The sequence below is a fragment of the Eublepharis macularius genome, chromosome 1 (assembly GCF_028583425.1).
Source record: "Eublepharis macularius isolate TG4126 chromosome 1, MPM_Emac_v1.0, whole genome shotgun sequence".
NCBI lineage: Eukaryota > Metazoa > Chordata > Lepidosauria > Squamata > Eublepharidae > Eublepharis > Eublepharis macularius.
The window spans coordinates 151053224-151076555 of record NC_072790.1 but is presented as its reverse complement, the minus strand read 5'-3'; the positions used below and the strand labels follow the sequence as shown (position 1 = coordinate 151076555).

Genomic DNA, 23332 nt, shown 5'->3' with positions numbered 1-23332 from the left:
AGATTCAGATGGTAGAGTGAAAAATGGTGGAAGAAACATTAACAATTTGAGATATGCAGATGACACCACATTACTGGCAGAAAATACTGAAGATTTGAAAAAACTATTAATAAATGTTAAAGGAGAAAGTGCCAAAGTAGGATTATAGCTGAATACCAAGTAATGACTACCAAGGAATTGTGCCATGTTAAGGTTGACATTGAAGAAATTGAAATTGCTCATGTTTTTCTGTTCCTTGGCACAATCATCAACCAAAAAGGAGACTGCTACCAAGAAATCAGAAGGAGGCTGAGATTTGGAAGGTCAGCCATGAAGGAACTAAACAAGATTATTAAGGATAAGGAAATGTCTCCGAGGATTAAGGCTGCCAGGTCCCCCCCCCACACACACACACACTGGAGGCAGGGATCCTCTGCTTCCAGCCGCCTCCCCTGCCTCCACTCACCTGGCCAGAGGGGTGGGGAGGCCCAGGGAACAGGCCCACAAGGCAAAAAAACTCCCAGGCCTGTATGCAGTGGGCATGCTCCCACTGGCCACAGTGATGTAACTTCCTTCAGTGATGTCGTTCCACCCAGCAGGCATGCTCCTGTGCTTCACAGTGGCCCAAATTGGCCTCTGTGAATGGTGGGAGCATGCCTGCTGCCAGGACATGGTGACATCACTTCTAGAAGTGACATCATCACACCTACTGGGAGTGTGCGCATGCAAGGAGATTGCCCCAGGTAAGTGCCAGATCCCCACCACCACTCCTACTGGGATGGTAAGGGGACCTAGCAACTCTACTGGGGACCAAGTTCAAGATAATTCATAGTATAATATTCCTCATTACTATGTATGGATGTGAAAGTTGGATAATGAAAACAGCTTACAGGAAGAAAATTGATTCTTTGAAATGTGGTGTTTGAGAAGACTTTTATCGATATGATGGAAGGCCAAAAAGACAAATTAGTGGGTTCTAGATCAAATCAAGCCTGAATTCTTCCCAGAATGTAAAGTGACAAAACTGAGGCTATTGTACTTTGATCACATCATAAGAAGGCAAGACTCACTGGAAAAGATAATGATAGCAAAAGTTGAAGGCAGTAAGAAAACAGGAAAATTCAAAATGAGATTGCTTGACTCAATAAAGGAAGCCGCAGCCTTCAGTCTGTAAGATCTGAGCACGGCTGTAATTACAAGATGTTTTGGAGGTCATTAATTCATAGTGTCTCTATAAGTTGGAAGTGACTTGATGGCACATAACATGCATACATGCATTCATTCTTGTTCTTTAAATACTCAGTTTGGTTTTACAGGGAAATTGTATTTTTCTATATGGCGTGACTGCAAATCCAGGCCAATAGACTGATTTTTCTTCATGGTATTATCCTCTTAGTAAATATAAGACAAAATCAAATATATCTGTCCTTTGACTTTCTGGTGTAATTTGGAGAGATCAACCTATTGTCCTTTTTGCCATTTTGTTTTTATGCAGAGAGGTTAACTGGTTTTATTTTCTTCCTGAATCTTCAGGAAGCCAGTGATGTTTTAAGTAACTTGTATATACCAAATAAAAATCTTGGATATATGACCACAGCAAAACAGGATTTTGTTCTTCAATAAGTTGCCTGTGGGCCAAAGAAGTGTTACCAAGCTGTTCTGATGGGCCTGCCAAGAGCCTGCCTCATCATTGTTCTCTGAATCTCTCAGCTTCTACAGTAAGGGCTGCCTCCCAAGGTCATCCACTATTTTTCATAGGGTGATTTTATTTTTATTTGTTGCAACCTTGCACATAATATCAAATTATATTACAAAGCAGCTGGTCTAGTTTGGATTATAGACTGGATAAGAAATCCCAAAGATAGACTAATACAACTAGAAGCAGCGGACCTGACAGATGGACTGCACAACCTCCTCTGGGTGGCAAAAAGATCAAGAAAGAAACAAGAAAGTCATGTTATAAGAGATGGTCTCATTCAAATTTGGGATTCAGTTAGAAGAAGAATAAGCCCGTTGATATCACCACTATTTTCACCAACTGATGCCTTTTGTGATAAGAATCAGAGGAAAGATAATGATTTTATAACGTACCAAGATATGACAAACCCTCGAGGAAAGATAAAATCATGGCAAAGAAATTCAAGATGAAGGGGAAAAAATACAATGGCTGATATATTAGGCTGATATATTATCAGGCAGTTTCTAGAATGCAAGAAGCCCTGAAGGAACTCAGAGGACAGTTAAGGAATCTTACCGATTTTGAGAAAATAATCATGCAGAAAAAAGAACACATCCTGGGTCTAATATATAAACTTTTACTCCAATATGATACTGAAACAGAACAAGTTAAAGTGTGCATGATAAAGTGGCTGCAAAATTTCAGTGAAGAAATAACATTTCAACAGTAGGAGACTATTTGGACAAAGGGCATAAAATTTACTGCAAGTCAAACATTAAGGGAGAACTAATGAAGAATATGAATTTGAAGAAAGAGATTTTATATACCAAATTCTGTGTCTTTAACAAGTGGGGGCTCGTCCTCGCTGCCCTCTGTACAAGATGTTCTTCAGATGGTACATTACACCAAAAGACATCAAGAAAATGGACAAGAAATATGTGGGGTCATGTTGGAAATGTAAAGAAGCTGACGGTTCTTTTTATCGTATGTGGTGGACTTGCCACAAAAGCAAAAGCTTCTAGAATGAAATACATGCTGAGATGCAAAAGATTTTAAAATTTGAGTTTGCCATGAACCCACAAACTATGCTGTTGGGAATACTACTAGAAAATGTAGATAGAAAACTACACAAACTATTTAGATATTTACTGACGGTGGGCAAGGGTGGTATTTGCAACCAGATAGAAGGAAGAAGAATGCCCAACTAGGGAAATCTGGAAAGACAAGATGGCAGAATACGCAGTGATGGCAAAACTGACAAGCTATTTAACCAGAAGATCAAAGAGTAAATTCGAAGAGAAATGGGGGAATTATTTTACCTACAAAGGAGAAAATGCATAAAATGTTTTAGTGTCAGAAATCTAAATAAAATAGTATATTGATATATTGTTCTAGACTGAATATAAGGTTAGGATCCGATAAGATGGAAAATGCTTAAATATCATTGATGAGGTAGAACACAAGATATGGAAACTTTGGTATAATAGTTAAAAGAAATAAAAATGATCTGTATAGAAGTGTTAGACTCTGAGCAGAACCACAAGTGACAAAATGCACATATTGGACACTTGTCTGCTTCCCTCAAGTTTTGATGGGAAATGTAGGCATCCTGATATCGCAGCTTCGCTCTCTGACTGCTGTCCAATGGACTTTTCAACTGTCACTTGTCCAACATTCCGCCAAGCTGCCTACATTTCCCATCAAAACTTGAGGGAAGCTGACAAGTGTCCAATCTATGCCTTTTGTCACTTGTGGTTCTGCTCTATGTTAAGATATAGCAGTAAGAATGTGCATGGAGACCACTCGTTATGATCTTTAGTTGATCTAAAAGTCAACACTCGGTAGAAAAAGAATATTTAGTTAGTAAGGTACACAGAAGCTGGAATATTAGATGCAATCTTCATTTTAACCTTGATGAACTCTGATGAAGGTGTGTTGTGTGTACGCTGTGTTTTAACAACCCTTGTAGTGCAAAATTTTACCGTTCCTTGGACCCTGTTATCCCCCTCCCTTCTTTTTTCTGTACCCCTCTTTGTTTTGGAAAAAAAAAATAAGTTGCCTGTGGGCCAAAAAAGTGTTACCAAGCTGTTCTGATGGGCCTGCCAAAAGCCCGCCTCATCATTGTTCTCTGAATCTTTCTCAGCTTCTACAGTAAGGGCTGCCTCCCAAGGTCATCCACTATTTTTCATAGGGTGATTGTATTTTTATTTGTTGCAACCTTGCACACAGATACATAGCAAAATGACTGAATGATAGCGTTACTTTGTTACAGATGTTTTCGGCTCTTTACTGAATGTAAATTACTTTCTGAAATAGCACTTATCCTTGGTGCTGTTATTCCACCTCAGCTGATTCAGTTTATATACATCTTATTAGTTTATATTAAAAACTCCCATCAGTAGTTTATTTTCTTCCTAGTGAGGATACATATAATCCTTGATAGCAAAATATTTTTGCATTCATTCATATCCGAATATGTATCATTATCACTATACTGAATAATAAAATGCCTGGCCCTGTGTGAATGATGAAAGCAACATAAAGTGGCCAGGCAGAGACTACATAGGGGCAGCAGCATAAGAACATAAGAAGATCCCTGCTGGATCAGATTAGTGGTCCATCTAGTACAGCATCCTGTTTCACACAGTGGCCAAGCAATTGCCTTGATGGGCCAACAAACAGGATATAGGTCTTTTCCACATGGGGCTTTTTCATCCATTCCAACCCCACACTGCCTTGATTTATCTCCAGAGCTCTGCACACATGGTCAAAATACCCCACAATTCAGTCTCCAAACTGCTTCCTAGACATGGGGGGAGGGAGATTCCACCCGCAAGTCACCCAACTTTTTAATATATGAATTCCCACTCATTAAATCCTATTCCAATAAATATGTTTAGTGGAAAGTTATTCTATTTCATTCTATAAACAATTTTAATATGTGACAGCCTTACAAGGAAGATTTTAAAGTAATGACCTAGTTTAAAATCTTCCTTGTAAGGCTTGAAAGGCTCTTAAGTGAAAACCACATTTCACAGTCCATATAAAAATGCAGTTATTTCTGTCAGTTTAATAGCTTATAATATATAATTTATGTAGATTTTAACAATATGACAAAACTCTAACACTGAAATGGGTCTTTAATCGATTGGTATAATAAATTTGGTGATTTTTAACAGAACAACTACAAGGTGAGGAGCCACCTGAGCTGGCTTATTGCAGGAGCAGGGCTCCTAAATGAATAGCATAGGTAGATCAGCATAAAAGACACACTCTTTGCCACAGGCATAAAGATGAGGGGAGGAGCAAAAATGTGATGAAAGTGTAAGGGATATGAACTGTATCAAAAATATTATTAGGTATCTCTAAAATTTTAGAATATTTAGCTCTCATACTGATACAGAAGTAGAGAACAGATAGGATATTGGTTGTCCAGAGAAGACATTTTAGATTGTCCTGGGGCATTGCTGGGCTAGGGTGACAATGCCAGGAAGAGTCTTGTAGATGTACAAGTTGTTTTTTTCCTGGTTCTGCATATTTCCAAACTTTGTGTATGTGTTTAAAAGATGTATTTTTTTTAAAAAAAATCACAGTAGCAGTTAAACACAGATGCTTTTTGGAACACTGTCTCCAGGTTAATAGAAAAAGAAAACTGTACCCTGTCAAAGTGATTAAATGATGCTCGGAATTCATTCATTTGCTGCTGTGTGATCCCTTTGGCATCCCTTGTGAGGATCTGATTCCCAACTTCATTGATGGTCCGTGCAATAGTGGTCAGTAACAGTTCCCATCCAACACGGATATGCTGTAGCAGAAGAAAAAAAAGATATGCTTTAAGGATAGCCGGTGAGAAACTGGACTGAAAGATTTAACGAAACTGATTGGAAAAAGTAGAGCTTGAGACTTACTCTTTTAAAAACTCAGAGGTGTTACTAGATCATGGCAACAGATAGTTATAACAGTATTGCTCTATAGTGATCTAGCAACTGACGATATTTTTTAAAATCCCCCAAACCCATCTGGTAGCACTGGGGCAGGTAGGAAATGATGGTGGGAGGTGGAGGGGCTGAGACAAGATGAATATAGTGAAAACCGCTCTACAAATATTACATCGTAAATAATTACTGTGTCAACACTGGTCTTTCCCATCTTTCCCAAACCTGTTTTTCTGTCATGTTTTGGGAAAGATCAGAGCAAAGCTGGAATGGTACCCATGTGAACTGGAAAATTTTCTTGATCCTATTCACATCAATGCCTGTTTTCTGGCCACTGGACGATTTTTTTAAAAAAAATTGGCAGCTGACATATCACTACAGCAGTATTTTTAATTATTTTCATTTATACCCTGCTTTTCCCCCAACAGGGAGCCAAAAGTAACTTACATCTCAGCCTAAAGTGTCTCACATGGTTGTTATGAGGATAAAATGAAAGAGAGCAGACCATTAGGTTGAGAGTGTGTCATTGGCCCAAGGACACCCAGCAAGCTTCCAGGGGAGAATGGGGATTAGAACCTGGATTAGAACCTCTGAATTCCAGATTTGGGTTTTTTAAAAGTCTGTAGCACCTTCTGTTGCAGAGAAGTAAGGGGGAAAGCACCTCTCTACAATAAAAGGAACTAGAGACTGCTTTAAAAATGAAACATGGGAATTCAGAGAATCCAACAGATTGTTACGACATTATAATTCTATTACCAATATGTCAATTGCTGGTTAAGAAACAACTGCTAAAGCTCCCTAGTGGGAGTGGGGGATGGTCACTACTGAGAAATTGTGGGAGGTGGGGGGGGGAGAAAAATGTGTAGAAACCTGCCCCCTTTGCTGCTGTGCTGTATTGGCAGCTGCAGCAGCAATGGGGGAAACTACAAAAGCCTCCTGTGTGGAAAACTGTGTTTAAACATATGGGTATGCTTCTGCTATGTATAATTTTATGTCTGTAAGATCGCGATAATAATTCCTGCATATTTGAAAGACTGTTGTCAAGATTATTGAATCTGAAATACTTCCTTAAAACACCATAAAATGCTTATTTATTATCACCATCATCCAGTCTACATGTAGTTGTTTGAGAGTCCAAAACAGGGTTTCCAACCTCCAGGTAGTGTCTAGAGATCTCCTAGAATTATACCTGATATCCAGGCAGCAAAGATCAGTTTCCCTGGAGAAAATTCCTTCATTGGAAGGCGGACTCCATGGCATTATAGCCAGCTGAGGTCCCTCCCCAGGATTCACCCCTCAAATCTCCAGGAATTTCCCAACCTGGAGCTGGAAACTCTAGTCCTAAAACAGCCGGAAGCACCCATGATTTAAAAAAAATATCCAGACAACAAGAAAGCCCTATGAACTCAATTCAATTCAATTCAATTCAATTCAATTCAATTCAATTCAATTCAATTCAATTCAATTCAAATATCTTTAATGGCATACAGCCCTATGAACTCAGCACGGTTGCAACTACCACCGTGAAAATCATTAAGATTGCTTATGTGAAATGGAACATTTATATACTCAAAAGGCACATAAAGGATTCCACACCTACCTCCATTGTGTAATTAGTATGCTTATTATCAAACACCAAGGCCTCTTGTATCAGTTGATGATCTCCTTCCAGTTTGTCAATGTTGTGTTTATAGTTGATGAAATTTTGCTCATACTGCTTTAGTTGAGTCATCTGGTCCTCTAAGGGCCCTCCAATCTCAACTGAGCTTCGGGCAATTTCCTGCCACAAGGTTGAGAGTGGGAGAGAGAATTTAATTACATTACATCAGTTTGTAGTTAAATAATCCAAAGTATTTTGCAAGTGATAAACCTTTGTGTCTATGTACAGAGGAGGAGCCAGCATCTCTGAACATGCCTGCTGAAAGAACCCCTTGCCTTAGTGTGCATGCGAAGGGAAGTAGGGAGTGTGGCACTCTTGCTCTTTACATGTAACTTAGCATCAGGTTCTTCCAGATTTATATATTGCAGGTGGGACTCTAAAACAGTGAAGAATAAATATCAGCATTTCTATTTCTCTTCTCCCTCCTTCTTGTCATATGTAATGTATGCTGTATGTACTCGAAAGGAACACAACCCTGAATGTAAGATGACTCCCTTAAAAAAATTATACTCCCACACTCCCTTTTTGTTTTTTTGATGGCATACTGGGAAAAAAAACTTAGTCTTGCATTGGAGTAAATAATGTTTGACCATACTTTCATTCTGCACAAGCTCACCTATTGCCAGTCCATTTTCCTGTCCAGTCTCCGAGCCTTCTCTATGCTTGAAACAGCCTGCCCAATCTATCTTCCCTTCTCCTTCTTAAGTACCTTGGCAAAACCACCATAGCCAATACTCTGCCCCATTCTATTCCGAATATTCCACTGTCAATCTCTGATATTGATGTCAATTTTGCCCCATTCCTGTCTTCACTTAAATTGCAACCCCACCCCACTCCCCACCCTTGAGGAAGGGACTGTGTCACTTTTATGTTCTCTATAATACTCTGCTAGTGCGCTAAGTAAGGAAACTGATAGTATAAAATAAAAGTGCTAATTAGCTTTGGAATGCCAGTTGTACAATGATAAAGGCCTTTGATATTTTATATACCCTTCCAAGAAAACTAAATGTTTACCTCCATCTGGGTTTGGATCCAGGGACCAATGACATTGGCCTGAGCAGCAAACTGGCGACGCAGACGTTCATTGGTATGCTGGCGAGCCAGTTCTTCTTGCAGTGATTGATCCCTCACAGGCACAAGTTGTTTTACCTGTAAAATGAGCAGGAATTACAAGTAGACAAGTTGTTTGATAGTAGAAGAGTGAAAGCAATAATAGGGCAATGGGACGGTGGAAGGTTACATGGGGGTTTCCCCCTCTCTCCCCATCCTCAATCCCTTCTGCAGTGATCCCACCTCCCCATGCACTGCTGGTGTGTGTTTTTGGTTTTGGAAAAAATCCATCATTGAAATTAATATAATGTTATATTGGTATGTCAGTTGTGTGGTGAAAAGTGCTGTCAAGTTGCAGCCAACTTGTGGCAACCCTATAGGCTTTCAAGGCAAGAGATGTTCAGAGTTGGTTCCCCATTGCCTGCTTCTGCATAGAGACCCTGGACTTCTTTGGTCATTTCCCATCCCCAGGGCTGACTCTGCTTAGCTTCCGAGATCTGGCAAGATCAGGGTGGTCTGGCCCATTCAGGACAAGGTGCTATGTCAGTTACTGGTGTTTTTAAAACTTAGAAAGCCTCCTAGTGGTGCAGGGAGGAATGGCCACTGTGAGGATTAGGGCAGGGAAAAAGCAGGGAAATCTGCCATCTGGAATCCCTAATGCTGTTGGGTTGCTTTAGTGGTGGCGGCAGCAACACTGGGCTGCCACAGCAGCCCAATATTGCAAGTCATTTTATGCAATCAATTTTAGTGCAATAAATGCCTACAACTAATGTATTTGTTACATTGAGTCCAAAAGTCTTCCTCAGGTCTTGTTTCAGTAGTAGGGATATCATATTTTCCCAGCACTGATTGCACTATATTTTGTTTGTTACTGGGAAATGCAATTACAGACATATATTGGCTGCCATCTGTTAAATCGTGAGTTACAGAAGTACAATTACTCTCCCTACCACTTCCATTTTTTGAACTTTTTCTTTTTAATTTATTTTTTCTTTTCAAGTGATGACTCTCAGCACCTGAGCATGCTGCTCATTCAGTACCGGGATTTTAAAAGACTTTTAAAAAGAAGCAACATTGTACCAGTACCCCCATCCCCAAATAATTTAATTTAATTTAATTTATTACATTTATATTCCACCCTTCCCGCTTTCGCAGGCTCAGGGCGGATAACAAACACAAACATCAAATAACCATTAAAACTAAGTAAGTATACAAGACACATGTGTGCCAATTAACTAGTTTATTATTGACTGATCCACATAAAGTAAATATTCCTGAATGAGTGTATGTCACTGTTAACAAGCATAGCCACCAGTATTTTAGGCAAATCCACCCTGGCTCCATATTAGAGCTTAATTTATACTCATCAGCACATAAAACAGTGTTGAGAGGCATCAAGCCTCATCTCCCTCCTCTCATGTGCCAGTCCAGCAACTAAAGGCTTGGCCGATGTTGTACACCCACCAAGACTATTCCCTCCTCAGCCCACCAAGCCACTCAAGTCAGTGATGGGCTATCTTGGGAATAGCCCCCATACTAAGATGGCGCACGGTACTTGCCAATTATCCCTACATGTACTATAGCAGCTTGAACTATTCCTGTCAAAATGATTTATAGCCTTACTAGTCAAAAGACTCATTAGAGACTCAATCACTCCTTACGGCACTGTTGAACATATGTAAAAAGCCCCCTTCCAGGCCAATTTGAAGGATGCCCCCCCCAAATCTTGGTCACCCTCAAAAAGCAACCCGCTATCCTCACATACTCCAAAGGGAGGGTGGGTGGAACAACTTGCAGCAAAAACCTTCTGCAGAAAAGAGAATAGCTTCTCCAGCCACTTCCATGTTGACTGCACCACACAAGGCAGCAATTGGCTTATCAGGAGTCCACAGTGCTCTTGTGACACATTTAAAATTGGGGCTGGCATAAAGCATACCCCAACCCTATGGGCTGGGAACAAAACAACTCTTATGCTATCTGCCCTTTAAGAAACGTTTACTTGAAAGGTATAAAATGCATATTGTTAAGCTGGCTATTTATCCCTACTCGTTGTGTAAAGTCACCATTGGAACTTTAATTCAGCTCTGCTTTGTAAAATGCAGCATGGTTATTCTCTCCACCCCCATGCATTTTAATAACCTCCGTATAACACCAGTGGCACAATGTTTCTTATTCAGGATATGCGGGACTGGGGCTGTCAAAATACAGCACCAAGGACAAAAATCCATTGTTCCATCCCTGGAAAGGCCCTGTTTTTACACACTTGCATTACCATTAACCAATAAATATTTCTGCTATTTTTGTTTACAGTACCTTTTCCCATTTGGTACGTATCTCATCCAGTGTGACTGTGCTATAAGGATTGTTAGCACTTATTCTGAGGTTGTAGCTCTGAATCACTTTCTCCACTTCATTATGGATAGAGAGTATAGCTTGCCTTTCACCATCTGCCTCAGGTAAAGTGGCTTTAAATTGTTCGTGAGCAGTTATCAGGCTCTGGAATCAGAAATGGGGGCGGGGGTTGATTAAGGTATATATAGTGGCATCATCAACCATATTTTGCTGAGTATTCATTTCCTCTCCCAACAGGATTATGAAGACTGCATAGTTGGTATGCTCTGTATAATCATTAAGGGACATCATATGTCTGTTACTGCTGCAGTTCTTAAAAACTGGATCAAAGAAGGAACACATCTAAACACAGAAGGAACAGAGGCTAACTACATATTACATAAACATATGTATGACAGTAATCCTTTGTTAGCTTTTTGAAAAACAATAAGAGCATGCAACAAATAAAGTGCTTGACAATGGCGAAAACGGGGCATTAATATGGAAACAAAATAATTAAAATCTTGAACAGAATGCAATTTGAACTTCAAAAGCCACATTGGCTTTTGCTAGCTCTAACGTTAGCAACTCTGGGTTGGGAAATTACTGGAGGAATTCCCAGAGAGGGTAGATTGGGGGGAGGGGGAGGGAGATCAGCAGGGATGAGATGCCGTCCTCCAAAGCAGCCATCTTTGCCAAGGGAACAGATTTCTGTAGTCTGGAGATCAGTTGTAGTTCTGGGAGCTTCCCGGGCTCTACATAGAGGTTGAATACAGAAGATGTTTTTCCCCTGATGTGTCTTTAAGACATGATAAGAACAAGCAACCCTTGAAACATCTCAGTTTAGCACTACTTCGGTGGTACAGGACTTTTCCTTCACAATTGGGCAATTGCAGGGCGGGAGAGCCATTTGGCACAGGCCTCAAGCTCCAAGGGGGCTTCAGATTTAGACATTTGTTAATTTTTTGACATTTGATAGCTTTTACAATTTGTTTTTGCATGAATTATGTGCTGTCATTTAAAAATATTTATTATGGTTAGGAGCTCAAAAGGTGGAAGTGGTCCTAGCCTCTGTGTTGGAATAGATGACTCAGAGCCAAGCTACAAGTGACGAATTACACTTGCCTGGCAAGTGAACAGACTCACGTGTATTCCTCCCTGTTCACTTGCCATTCACTTGCTCTCCAAGTAAATGGCAAGTGAACAGGGAGGAATACATGTGAGTCTGTTCACTTGCCAGGCAAGTGTAATTCATCACTTGTAGCTTGGCTTTCAGCATGCCTTGGACATTGGAGGGCACTGCATGTCTCTCTGTATGTATGTGTTATTTTCCTGATTAGCAAGATCTCTCTCTTTGTCTAAGGTAGGAATGCCTCCTTAACTCCTTTCTTTTTGTCTCCACTGAGAACAATTCTTTCTCTTGCCTTGTGGTGTCCAAGAGAAGAGGTTGCATCCACATCTCTCTTCTCTGCAATGACAAATTTCCCTCCTACACCCAGCAGCTACCATGCTAAACTAGTTAGCAGTGGTACAGGGAAAGTAATTCTTTCTTTCTTTTACAAGAAAATTCTGTGAATGGAATCTACCTCAATAAACTGTAAGTTCTAGCTTTTTTTACAATTTCATTGCCTATGGATTAATTACTGCATGTTGTGTGCTTCTGACTGGGTAACAAAATATAACTGTTTCTAATACTATGAACCTCTGAGAGGGCCTGTTCTCAGTCCAAAGGAAACTTTTGCACTTCCATAGGTTCACAAAGCAGAAGCCATGAGCTGGTCTTACCTGGATCTCTTCTATGCTATGAACAATAAACATGTCTTGTAAGTCTTCCATGGCACCTTCCATCCAGTTGTTGAAAGGAGCAGCCCTCTTGCTAAACTCCAGGTGCAGCTGATCAATAGTTTCCAACAATTTCTCTGTTCTCTGTAAAGTTAAAGCGCAGCAATGAAATAAATCAATGTGTTTTTATTTTTTACAAGCCTATGCTCACTTTTACTTACATTTTGGAGGGCGGACAACTAAATTCAACAGAACCAACCAATGCCAACAAGCCAAGGATGTTTTCTTTCTTTCTTTTTTTTTCTACAGAACTAGTGGAAACATGATTACCACAGTAGCTGCACTGGAAGAAAAAAATTGCTTTGCGTGATTTTAACCCCCAGTTCAGAATTTGTCTTGGTGCGTTGACCTGAATTCATGACTTTTTATCATAAAAGGTTGAGCCAGGGTACTGTATCTCAATACATTTCCTGTGGCTTCAGGATATTCAAATCATTAATACAAAATCTGTAAGGGACTGATTATATTATCCGATTGATTTACAGTGCAATCCTGGGAATAAGCCCCATTGACTACAGCTGCATAGGATTCTGAATAGATGTTTTAGGATTGCACTGTTCATGTAGGTGCTAGCTGCTGACCTGTGGTTAATGTTTTAATGTATGTAGTGGACTTTTTAAAATTTGTACTTCTTTTCTGTATTGTCTTTTTAAAATATATTGTCCTGGGGAAAGATGGGAAACTGATATACACTAAAATGATTTAAACCAACAAAGTCAAGTGATGACTGCAACAATGAATATACCTGTGATGCATCAGGTATCCAAAAGGTGGTGCTAGAAGCATCCCTTGATTCCAACTTCAGTTAAGATATGCTTCCTAGCCACACTGGGCAGCAAACAGTTACAAGCTTTTTACAAAATCAAAAAGAGTCCAGTAGCACCTTTAAGACTAACCAACTTTATCGTAGCCTTTTACAAGTATTCCTCCCCCCCAAAAAACCCCATAAATGGTACTTTTTGCACTCGGTTTTTAGAGCATATTTGTATCTGTTCCACATCCCATGTTTGCAAAGTTTTCACACTTTCAAAGCAATCATGGGACGCAGTCTCGTTTTTTGTCCACTGTATCCCCGATTTTTCCTCCTGTGGACTTACCGTAATGTTTTTTAAAGTCTGCTGCCAACTGGCAGCTGGACCGCATTTTGCTAATGTGAACACTCCCCCAACCCTTTTTGCTTCTCTCCTTTTCCCTGGGAGCTTATTGGTTTGTGCAGAATTAACCACTCCCACCCTCCTCAGCTCTCTGAACTCCTTGTCCACCATTTTTTTTAGTAAAACGAGGTGAGGGTCATAAGGCTGCTTCTCCGTTGGTTTCCTTCCTCCCGGTATGCATGTACTCTTTTATTTTTTTCCCCAAAGCCAGGAACAATTCCTAAGCTTGCTGCTAATTCCCTGCTAGCTCGGCTTTCTCCTTCCTCCCTTAGGGTATGCACACACACACTTTTTTTTTAAAGACAAGAATGGGTTGCAACATTGTATCATTGTAATGTTACTGCACTTTCTTAAATGGCTGCTTTTCCCTCCCTCCTAGGCATGTTTCAGACTTTGCCAAAGAAAAAGAACCCCAAGCATTTTGCACAGCCCTTTGGAAACAAAGCCTCAGCTTGCTGGGAGGGGATGAATCGGCAGCATTTTAACCCTTTCCTGGCTTGATTTAAAAAAATTAGAGTGGTACATGTTTTCCCCCAGAATTCCGCCACCAATTGCCTCTTCAGTGGGCAGGGGACAGCCCAATCAGCAATCAGGGTTCCAACACTGCAACGTTACTACGCATACTCAATTTTTTTTTAAAAAGTGTGACATGAATTGCAAGGCCCTGAAAGCCCAAAACTGCACTGAGGCTTCAAAGTGGGTTTGAAATGAAGCACAGATGCCAAATCGAAACTGCAGTGGACAGTGTGAAATGAACGGGTGCAATGCCGAAGCCACTGCGATTGGGGTGAATGCTCATAAATGGCGGTTTAAACCATAAGTGCGAAAAGGGCCAATGTGCTGGGTGGGAGTTTAATAGTGCACAAATAGCTGTCATGTCTAGTTGTCAGGAGTCCACAACAAATAGTATACATTCCACTAATTATAACTTTGTTTTAAGGAGATGGTTTTTTACATTGGTCTCACCTCCAATGCTTCTCTCCTTTTCTGAGTGAGTGTTCCCAGTCTGTCCCACTGATCACAAATCTTCTGACATCGATCATTGACACTTGCAGCATCATGGTAGTCTAGTTCACTGAAGGAGAAAGGAACATATTAGAGATGGCCAAGTAAAACAAAACACTAGAGTACAAACCGACATTTATCATTTATCTAGAATAACTAACCACTTACATTCCTGTTTGCAGTTTCTGATATGGAATAGAATTAATGCTCCTTGCATAGATAGATACTTTATGGAAATATTTGAGAAATCTGGAGGAAAAGCACTTACTCTTTTAAGTTGCTAAGAAAGTGGTAGTCAGTTTTGTGACCTTGCATCCTGACAGCCTTTTCTCACATTTTAGAAATATATGGGTATAGATTTCAATAATGCTTGTGCATAAAAATAATGTTGGAAAGGTAATATTTTTTGGACATATGACCTCCAGAGTCCCTTCCCACCATTTCTTTTAGGGGGGGCTGCCAAAAAAGACTTCTGTGACTTTATCAGCTACCAGTCAAGTAGAAATTTAGCAGTCCATTCATTTCATCTCCATGCCACAAAAAGTTTCTCTTGCTATATTACAGGAACCCATCAGAAAAAGAAGGTAGAAAATATTCATATTTTATATGTCCCTTTACCCCTTAACAGAGCCCCATGGTGCAGAGTGGTAAGCTGCAGTACTGCAGCCCAAGCTCTGCTCACGACCTGAGTTTGATCCTGGCAGAAGCTGGGTTCAAAGACCTCTTCCAAGGTCGGTAAAATGAGTACCCAGTTTCCTGGGGGTAAAGTGTAGATGACTGGGGAAGGCAATGGCAAACCACCCTGTAAAAAGTCTGCCAAGAAAACTTCGCAATGCAACGTCCCCCATAGGTCAGTAACGACTTAGTGCTTGCCAGGGGTCATTTTGTAGAAAAAGAGTTGCAGGAACTCATTAGCATAACTCATTTGCACAACTCATTTGCATATGCCATGCCCCTCGACATCACCAGAAGTGTGTCATTAGCAAAACTGATCTGCATATGCCCCACCCCCTGACATAACCTATCCTGGCTGTTTTGGACCCAATCCTGGCCATTCAGTGCCAAAATTGGGCCCAAAATGGCAAAAAGGGGCTGAAAATGGCTGAAAAGGGGCCCAAAATGGTCAGGATTGGGCTGCTGCTGAGTGGGAGAGTGATCCACCACCTGTCAGAGGCCCGATCCTGGCTGTTTCGGGACCAATCCTGGCTGTTTTGGGTCTGATCCTGGCCATTTTGAGCCCAAATTGGGCTGTTTCGGCCCCGATTCAGGCCGAAATGGGCCCCAAATGGCCAAAAATTAGGTGGGCGGGGGTCACCTGACATGTGACCTTTTTGGAGAACTACCAGAACTGCGTTCCTGCGCGTTCCCCTTCAAATGAGCCCTGGTGCTTGCACAGGGGATTACCTTTACCTTTTACCTACCCTTAACAGATCTTTCTAAAGTTCATGCGCTGTGTGACACAGATATGAAACGCATATTCATGGGCTGGATCTGCACAGTCTTTGTGCAAGCAAAAGCACTAAAACTATTCCTTACTGTCAGCCTGTGCTAAGTGCAAATGATTGTATTCCAACTGTCTTTCCATGTGCACAAGACATAGCACAAAATAATTCTTCTGATACAATTTCCAAAGCAAACTAAATAAAATCATGTGTACTGTTTGTTGTACATTCCATTGTTCCACATACACATTGAATTACTATTTCGTCAAAAATTATACTGAAATCCTATGTGCTGCTACAGTCCTTTCACTATTGCTTACACAAGCAGAACTGCACCAAGTATATTTTCCTTTCTGCTCACACATAAATGGATCATCCAACCCTTCTCCTGTTTTTAAAAAAACTTGGGACGCGTCTTTAGACATTATGTGTTTTATCCAGTTTAACGTTTCCATGAGTACAAAGACTTCTGCCTGTGAGGCTTCTACCTCACTCCTCTCATGGCACCTTCAAATACGCCTTAGGTACAGGATTTGGCGGGGGGAGGGTTTCAGGTTGCTGTGGAAGGAGAGAGGTGGAAACATCACTCTCTGGATCTGAAATTATTTACTGAATTGTAATAATTTCTCTTGTGCACATTTTGATTACAATCAATTCTAAAGATCTCCTAGGCTCACATGGGGATTTATTACTTGTTTTGAGAGCTTATCCTTGCCATATCAGAAGCTGCTTTTGAAATCCTCTTCAGTTTACCATATGATTATGGGGACTTGTTCAAGAAAAACAAATCTAAAACCCTTTGAGCTTGAGGGAATAACTCCACAGTTCTTTGTGTCCTGGCTTATAGTTTTGAAATGGGAAGCAGAACAGTGTTCTCACAGACAGACTTGGTGATTCTAGTGAAATCTCTGTTCACTTTTATAAGCATCTCATCATCTGCTACATTTAGCTTTTGGCTGCTACCAGGGTCCAGGACACTCTTTGTTGGCACTGTTCATCACAGACATTGTAATGATGTGAGTACATGCCAATTTGAGTCTGGGATTTAGTTTAACATGAGTACACTACGTTAAATCCAGACCTTGAGTGAGGTGGGAAGATTTTCTTTATTTGGAGGAGTCATTCCCAAGTTTAATCAAAGTGAGTCTTAAGTCCACAGAATTTGAGCTTTTACATGAGAAAATGTGCTATTTTATTATTGTTGTTAAATGCCAGCTTAAAGGGAGAAATATGGAAGTAAGAAATATGAAAGGAGTCCATTGGCATCCTGTGCCATCAATCAGTAAATGAATGAAGGCACAATTTCATGTTTGTGTCACTCTGCTTTATTTTTTCCTAGTTTCTATTGGGCCAGTGCCATTTTATTTCTGCATAGTTGAAAGGCGGAGCCTAGGCATAGAATTCTGTGTAAAATAAATAATAAAGGAATCATATACAGACAGTTTGGCTCTAATTTTCCAAAATAAATAGCATTTAAGAGGATCATGAGTCTACTGGACTGTGAAGTTCATGCAGTCACTTTTTTATACATTACTTTATTTCTGCTCTTTGAATCACTTTGCATCCAAAATCTATAATCGCTCACTGGCTACTATTTCTGAGATCTACAGGCTCACACACAGTAGCAGTTTCTGAACTAGTATGGGTTTTCTGTCATTCTGCATGCATACAGTCTTCATCCAGATACCATATATCAACAAGCCTTTAACAACTTTAACCTTTATGCTCTTAGCAGACTCAGCTGCTGTAAAAAAAAATGGCAAAGCTGACCGTGAACTATAACCAGTATAGCTCAAGGTCACACACCAATTGTTCTCCAAAAATAGCAGCTTCACACTGCCAAGAGATGAGAACCAGAAAATAGAACCATAGAAAGGAACAATGTCTCTCAGAGGGCCAAAGCTAATAACCAGTAAGACTATCACCAAAGTTTTCAGCCCCCACGTCATTAAGAATTATCTCCAGGGAGGAAGATTCGTTTTTTCTAATCCCTGGTATTCTGAAAAAACTACTTCAGGAAATTATAAACAGCTTCACTAAAACTATTTTCTTGTAGGTAAGGACGACAAACATTTCATTAATATACTTAATATAGTTCAATCTACAAGCTCCAGGGTTTCAAGGATTAGCTAATTTACAGTGTAATCATATGCAGAGTTATGCCAGTCTAATTGGCTGGTTAATGATTTATAGAAAGAATGGCACAACTCAGCCAAAAGTATGCACTTTTAATTCCCATTGATTTCAATTATTACATTCACACAAGAGTCCCCCCCCGCCCCAGCTTGGCATACAAACTACAGCTGAGGTGGTGGTGGTGGTGGTGGAACAGCTACACAATGGTATCCTCTAATTTCCAAATTGGTTCGGTACAATCTTTCTAGAAAGACTTTTTCATGCTAAATGAACATTATGGACAAATCTAGATTTAAAAACTGGGAAGAAATCTTATCTATGGAAGGCTTGTATAGATAGGGGGATTTTCATTTTGGATCAGTTGATACACTATGATGACGATAAGTTCTTGTCATTTTCTCAGCTGAGGACTAGATATGATTTGTCAACTTTTTCTGAATGGCAATTTTACAACTCCAACATCTGTTCATATCCAAGTATGCTCCTACAGCACTGAATGTTTCAAAGTTTCCCCCACTCTTGGAAATGCTTATTGAATCTATACAAAAAACGAAACCTATAATATTTGTTTATAAATATTTGATGTCAGTTAATAAATATAATATGCAGAATCTTAGAATGAATGGAATAACGAGTTATATTGCCCTATTTTGCCAAAGCAATGGGAATAAGGCCTTAAATGCTATACCTGTAACTTCTATGGATCTTAAACTGTGACTTATTCAGCAAAAAATTGTTTAGAATATATTCAACACCATAGAACCTTTATACCAAAGGACTTAATATAGGAACTAATTGTTGGCACTGTATTTTACAAGATGTGTTTCTTAAGCATATGCTCTGGCTATGTCCAGTTATTCAATCTTTTGGGGGAGGAAGTTATTACTTATATTAATTTTGTATTAGAATGCCCATTGATTTTTGAGGATGTTTATGTACTTTTAAACTACCTACTGGTATCCTGGAATCTAACTGGTGGTTAATGAAAATGGATCCCTTGTGCCCTTATTGAAGCTAAAAGTCTTATATAACAACACTGGAGACACAAAAGCCCACTTCCCATAATTCAATGGATAGAGGACCTTGCAACTTTATCTATGTTCAGACCTATGGAATATAGATGACAGCTGTGGATGGACGTATTTTTAGCTATTTGGAAATCTTTTATGGATGCTTGTGTAGATTTCTCACTGTTGTTGTCACTGTTGTTTTTATTGTGTATGAGGCTTATTTTTTTTCAAATAAAAAATAAAATGGAAGGTGTGCCTTTTAGAAGGTTCCAATCACATTGCTGCTATTTTCCCAGCAGTCCCCATACTCCCTCTGTGCAATTAGAGGACTTTTTAAAAATTGGTAATTACTATTGCACTGTATCGCAATAACATTCTAGTGCTCTGTTCCCATGATTGACTAGTTCTTTTGATTTCCCAGTTTTCATTTTAAAACATAAGCCTCTGGCCCATTTCATTGGCTGCAGTAAAAAAAGACTAGAGCTTTACCTTAAAAAATTAAAGCTGAGAATTCAAAGGAATTAGCATATTGTGACAATAGATCACTAGAACGTTATTGTACATAGTACAATAGGAATTATCAATTTTTAAAGCTCTTGCAAAGCCCTCTAGTTGTGCAGAGGGGATGCAGAGAAAATGATAGCTGATAGAAGGAAGTGTGCGCAAAACTCCAGAGTGCACAAACTGTTGGTAGTGTGCATTCGTGGTGGTAATGACAGGGAAACAGGGAGAATCCTCACTATGTGAATGCAACTGATGTGAGAGTTAAGCATGCGATGAAATACTTCCTGTTGAAACCAATTCATTAACAGTGTGTATTTGTAGAAACAAGAGGAGGGCTAGGAAGCGAAGAAAGGATATGGTAGTGTAATAAGGCCCGGATCTAATGCTGTATTTCTTTAGGCACAAGAACTCCTGCCCATGGTGCTGAATTCTGTAGCTTCCTTCTCCTGTAAGAACTTGAAATGGTTTCCCACATCCTGCTCCTGGGGCAGAGAGAACTCACAGGAGTAGAATCTGGGAGGCCATTTCAGGATGACACAATAGACAGGAACTGTGAAAGTCACACTGTGCAAGCTGAAGTCCTTGTGTCTACAGAAATGTGGAGTTGAACGTGAGGCTTAGTTTATCAAATATCAAATACTTACTAAATTAGCAATAAAGCCAAAGATCTTGGTCTTAATTCAAAGAGCTCTATCAGTGTAGAAGAACTGTTTTTTTTCTGGTTTGGGCTATTTCAACACTGGCATTTTGCCCCCGCTGAAATTCAGCATACCCCTGCTTTATTTAGGTGTTTCTACATGATGATATGCTATTCCCAAGCACAGCTCATGTGACTTTCCTCATTAAGGCAGAGCAACGAAACACCTCTGTTGCTGCAACTTAACCAAGAAACAGCACTACAGCTGAAGGCACATCTTCTGGGTCAAAACTCTGCCTACAGCGGATCTGAGGTGGGGAGAGGAGTGTAAGAAGAGGAAGCAAGCGCTGTCCCTTACTCAGGTTTCAAAGGAGGACAAACTAAAGAGTTAGAAAGATAGAGAGCTCAAGGATGTGTTTACTCTTTTGTTCTCAACTGCCCTGGCGCTATCCTTTGATGTGTACAATGCAATTCTCAGAGACTTCCTCTTTTTGACACCTCCTCTTCCTCCTCATTACACACTCCATCTTTTCTCTCCCTCTTGCACTATGGAGGCAGGACCTCTCATCCTGCCATCCACTGGCATCATTAGACAAGATAGCTTGATAGAGAACTGTCTCTCATCTTTCCTATAGTGTATGGAGTTCCCTCAATAAAGAACTTTTATTTTTCTAAAGCCTAATCAATGTTCTGAGTGGGTTTCTCTCTCCCTGTGTCCCACGTACACTCACAATGAAAGTTCCTACACGCCACATTTCTCTGCTTACTAGTCACTCTGCTAGCAGAGTGGAGCTTAGCACTATCTTCAAAACGGCAATGCTCTGCTCCAGGATTCCTTCCTCTTTAGCCTTTTAACAGGCTGTGTGTGTCTGCTAACCTGTTGGTGGCATGGAGGTTGCCAGGTTGTGGGGTACTGGTACTGCTCCCACCAGCTTAAGCACAAGCCTGAGAGTGGGGAGGGGCAGTATGAGTGGCATGGGGACTAGGGTCAGAAGCATGAGGCAGGCAACCAGTGGGAAGCAGACCTGGGGGGAGCCCAGCAGTAATGTCATTAGCAAAGCCATGTCACCAGCAACATAATGACATCGCTTCTAGTCATGTTGAAAGTTATGTCATCACATTAGGATACTGCCTATCACCACTATTCATCCTCCATTTTTCTCCTCCTGCTCAGGTGAGCAGTGGCGGGAAGGGCCCATTGAAGGGAGTTTCCTGGTCAAAACAGGCAGCCCTAGTGTGGATGGGGTGTACGAATGCTGTCCCTGCACATTACACTCGCGCCTGCTGTTTCTTCCACAGATCCTGTGTGAAAGCATCCCTCACTGAGAGACAAGTTACCTCCTTCCATAGTTCATCACGAGTAACTTTCCAAATTTAACCAGTTGTTGAAAGCTACATACAATGAGAATGTCAGGTAAAAGTCCTGTTGTATGCCTCAGGATCTTTATCTGTATTTCTGGATCAGGGCCCAGAAATAAATACGCTGGTGGGGTGTTTGTGAACATCTCTTTGAAATGAAACAATCTCTGCAATCAGTTATTTTTAAAACAGTCTTTTAAATAATGCACTACACATAGAAAATAGATGAAAGACATCACTCCAGAAAGGTTCGTTTTCCTTCTAGCTTCTCTCAAGTAAAGTGTGTGAAGTCAGAGCTGACTTATCTCAAATGCCAGAATCACTGACTACGAAAGGGAAAAAAGCAAAAGTTTATTATTAAGTTATGTTTGAAATCTTTGCCCTTCTAAGGCATCTCTATTTTTAGTTTAAGAGGAAATAAGAAAGGTTTTCAATGAGCAGGCCAAGATAATAACACTTACAAAACTATCTGTGGAATTCCTACATTGTACCTATGACACTATCGAGTTTATTGGAAAGAGTTTATCATGTAAATGTCAGCAGCTGTGTGCCTCTAAATGGAACATACTTCAGCTCCTGGGCAATGGCAGCGATCTGTTCCACTCTGTCCTGGTGAGCGGCCAAGTCGCTCTCAAAAGCCTCATGTTTCCTCAACAAAGCCCGGATCTCTGTCAGAGAAGCAGATTCATAATCCTTCTGCTGCAGAATCTGCTCTTTGCCTGGCAGAAGGAAAGAAAACCAAAAGGATGGTCATTAATAAGGCTAATTACTTTAAGCATGCTTCAAAGGTTCTTTGGAACACCGTCCAATGTTTGATAGGACCAGGATCAAGTTGAGGCCTGTCATTGCAAAGTGCCAAGGTATCTCAAATAAACCCTTCTGTTTCGATTATGGTATCACAAACAACAGAGGCCTGGATAAGCTGAACACAGTCCACCATCTCGCAAGGGTCACAAACCACATTATGCTTGTTCATCTGCCTAATAATGTAAAGGCAGAAGAGATATCAGGTACCTGGCATTCCACAATGTCTCATATATTTCCAAAGTATTAAGGAGCATTGATGTGGCAGCATCTTTGTTTGGGGGCTACCAAGTATCTTGTTTGCAGGCTCTTAGAACAACACTTGTAGCTGTATCCCACCTTGAGTGTTTTGATGGAACACACAAGCAGGAGATATGTAACAATAAATGAAGTTACACATGAGTATATACTGTAGAAGCACTGTTGTCCCCCCCCCCCCCCTTTAAAACCACCATTGGAACTTGTCTTCATATTTCTATGAAGAGTCAAATAATAAAGGGAGCCAGTATTGTGTAGTGGTTAGAATTTCAGACTAGGATCTGGGAGGTCCAGGTTCAAATACCCACTCTGCCATGATAGCTTGTTGAGTGACCTTAGGCCAGTCATATACACTCAACCTAACCTATCTCAGATGGTGGCTGTGAGAATAAAATGAAAGAGGCAAATGATGTAAGCCACTTTAGGTCCCAGTTGGAGAGACAGGCGGGGTATATATGAAGTAAATAATAAATATATAGTCTTCTAAAATGTGACAAACATTACGTTTTAATGTTTCCCATATTGGGACACTTTTAAAGTACATATAT

The 23332-nt window shown here is 40.3% G+C and overlaps 1 protein-coding gene across 1 annotated transcript in view; it reads right to left on the bottom strand.

Annotated features, from left to right (window-relative positions):
• Positions 1 to 23332, bottom strand: part of ACTN2 (actinin alpha 2) — a 100075-nt gene that overhangs the window by 6000 nt on the left and 70743 nt on the right. Inside the window, exons 12-18 of the mRNA XM_054975153.1 lie at positions 22291 to 22441; positions 14596 to 14704; positions 12419 to 12559; positions 10616 to 10798; positions 8267 to 8401; positions 7193 to 7372; positions 5316 to 5462 (exon numbers count right to left, since the gene is read on the bottom strand). Of these exons, the coding sequence (XP_054831128.1) occupies positions 5316 to 5462; positions 7193 to 7372; positions 8267 to 8401; positions 10616 to 10798; positions 12419 to 12559; positions 14596 to 14704; positions 22291 to 22441 (1046 nt within the window). The remainder of the gene's footprint in view (positions 1 to 5315; positions 5463 to 7192; positions 7373 to 8266; positions 8402 to 10615; positions 10799 to 12418; positions 12560 to 14595; positions 14705 to 22290; positions 22442 to 23332) is intronic.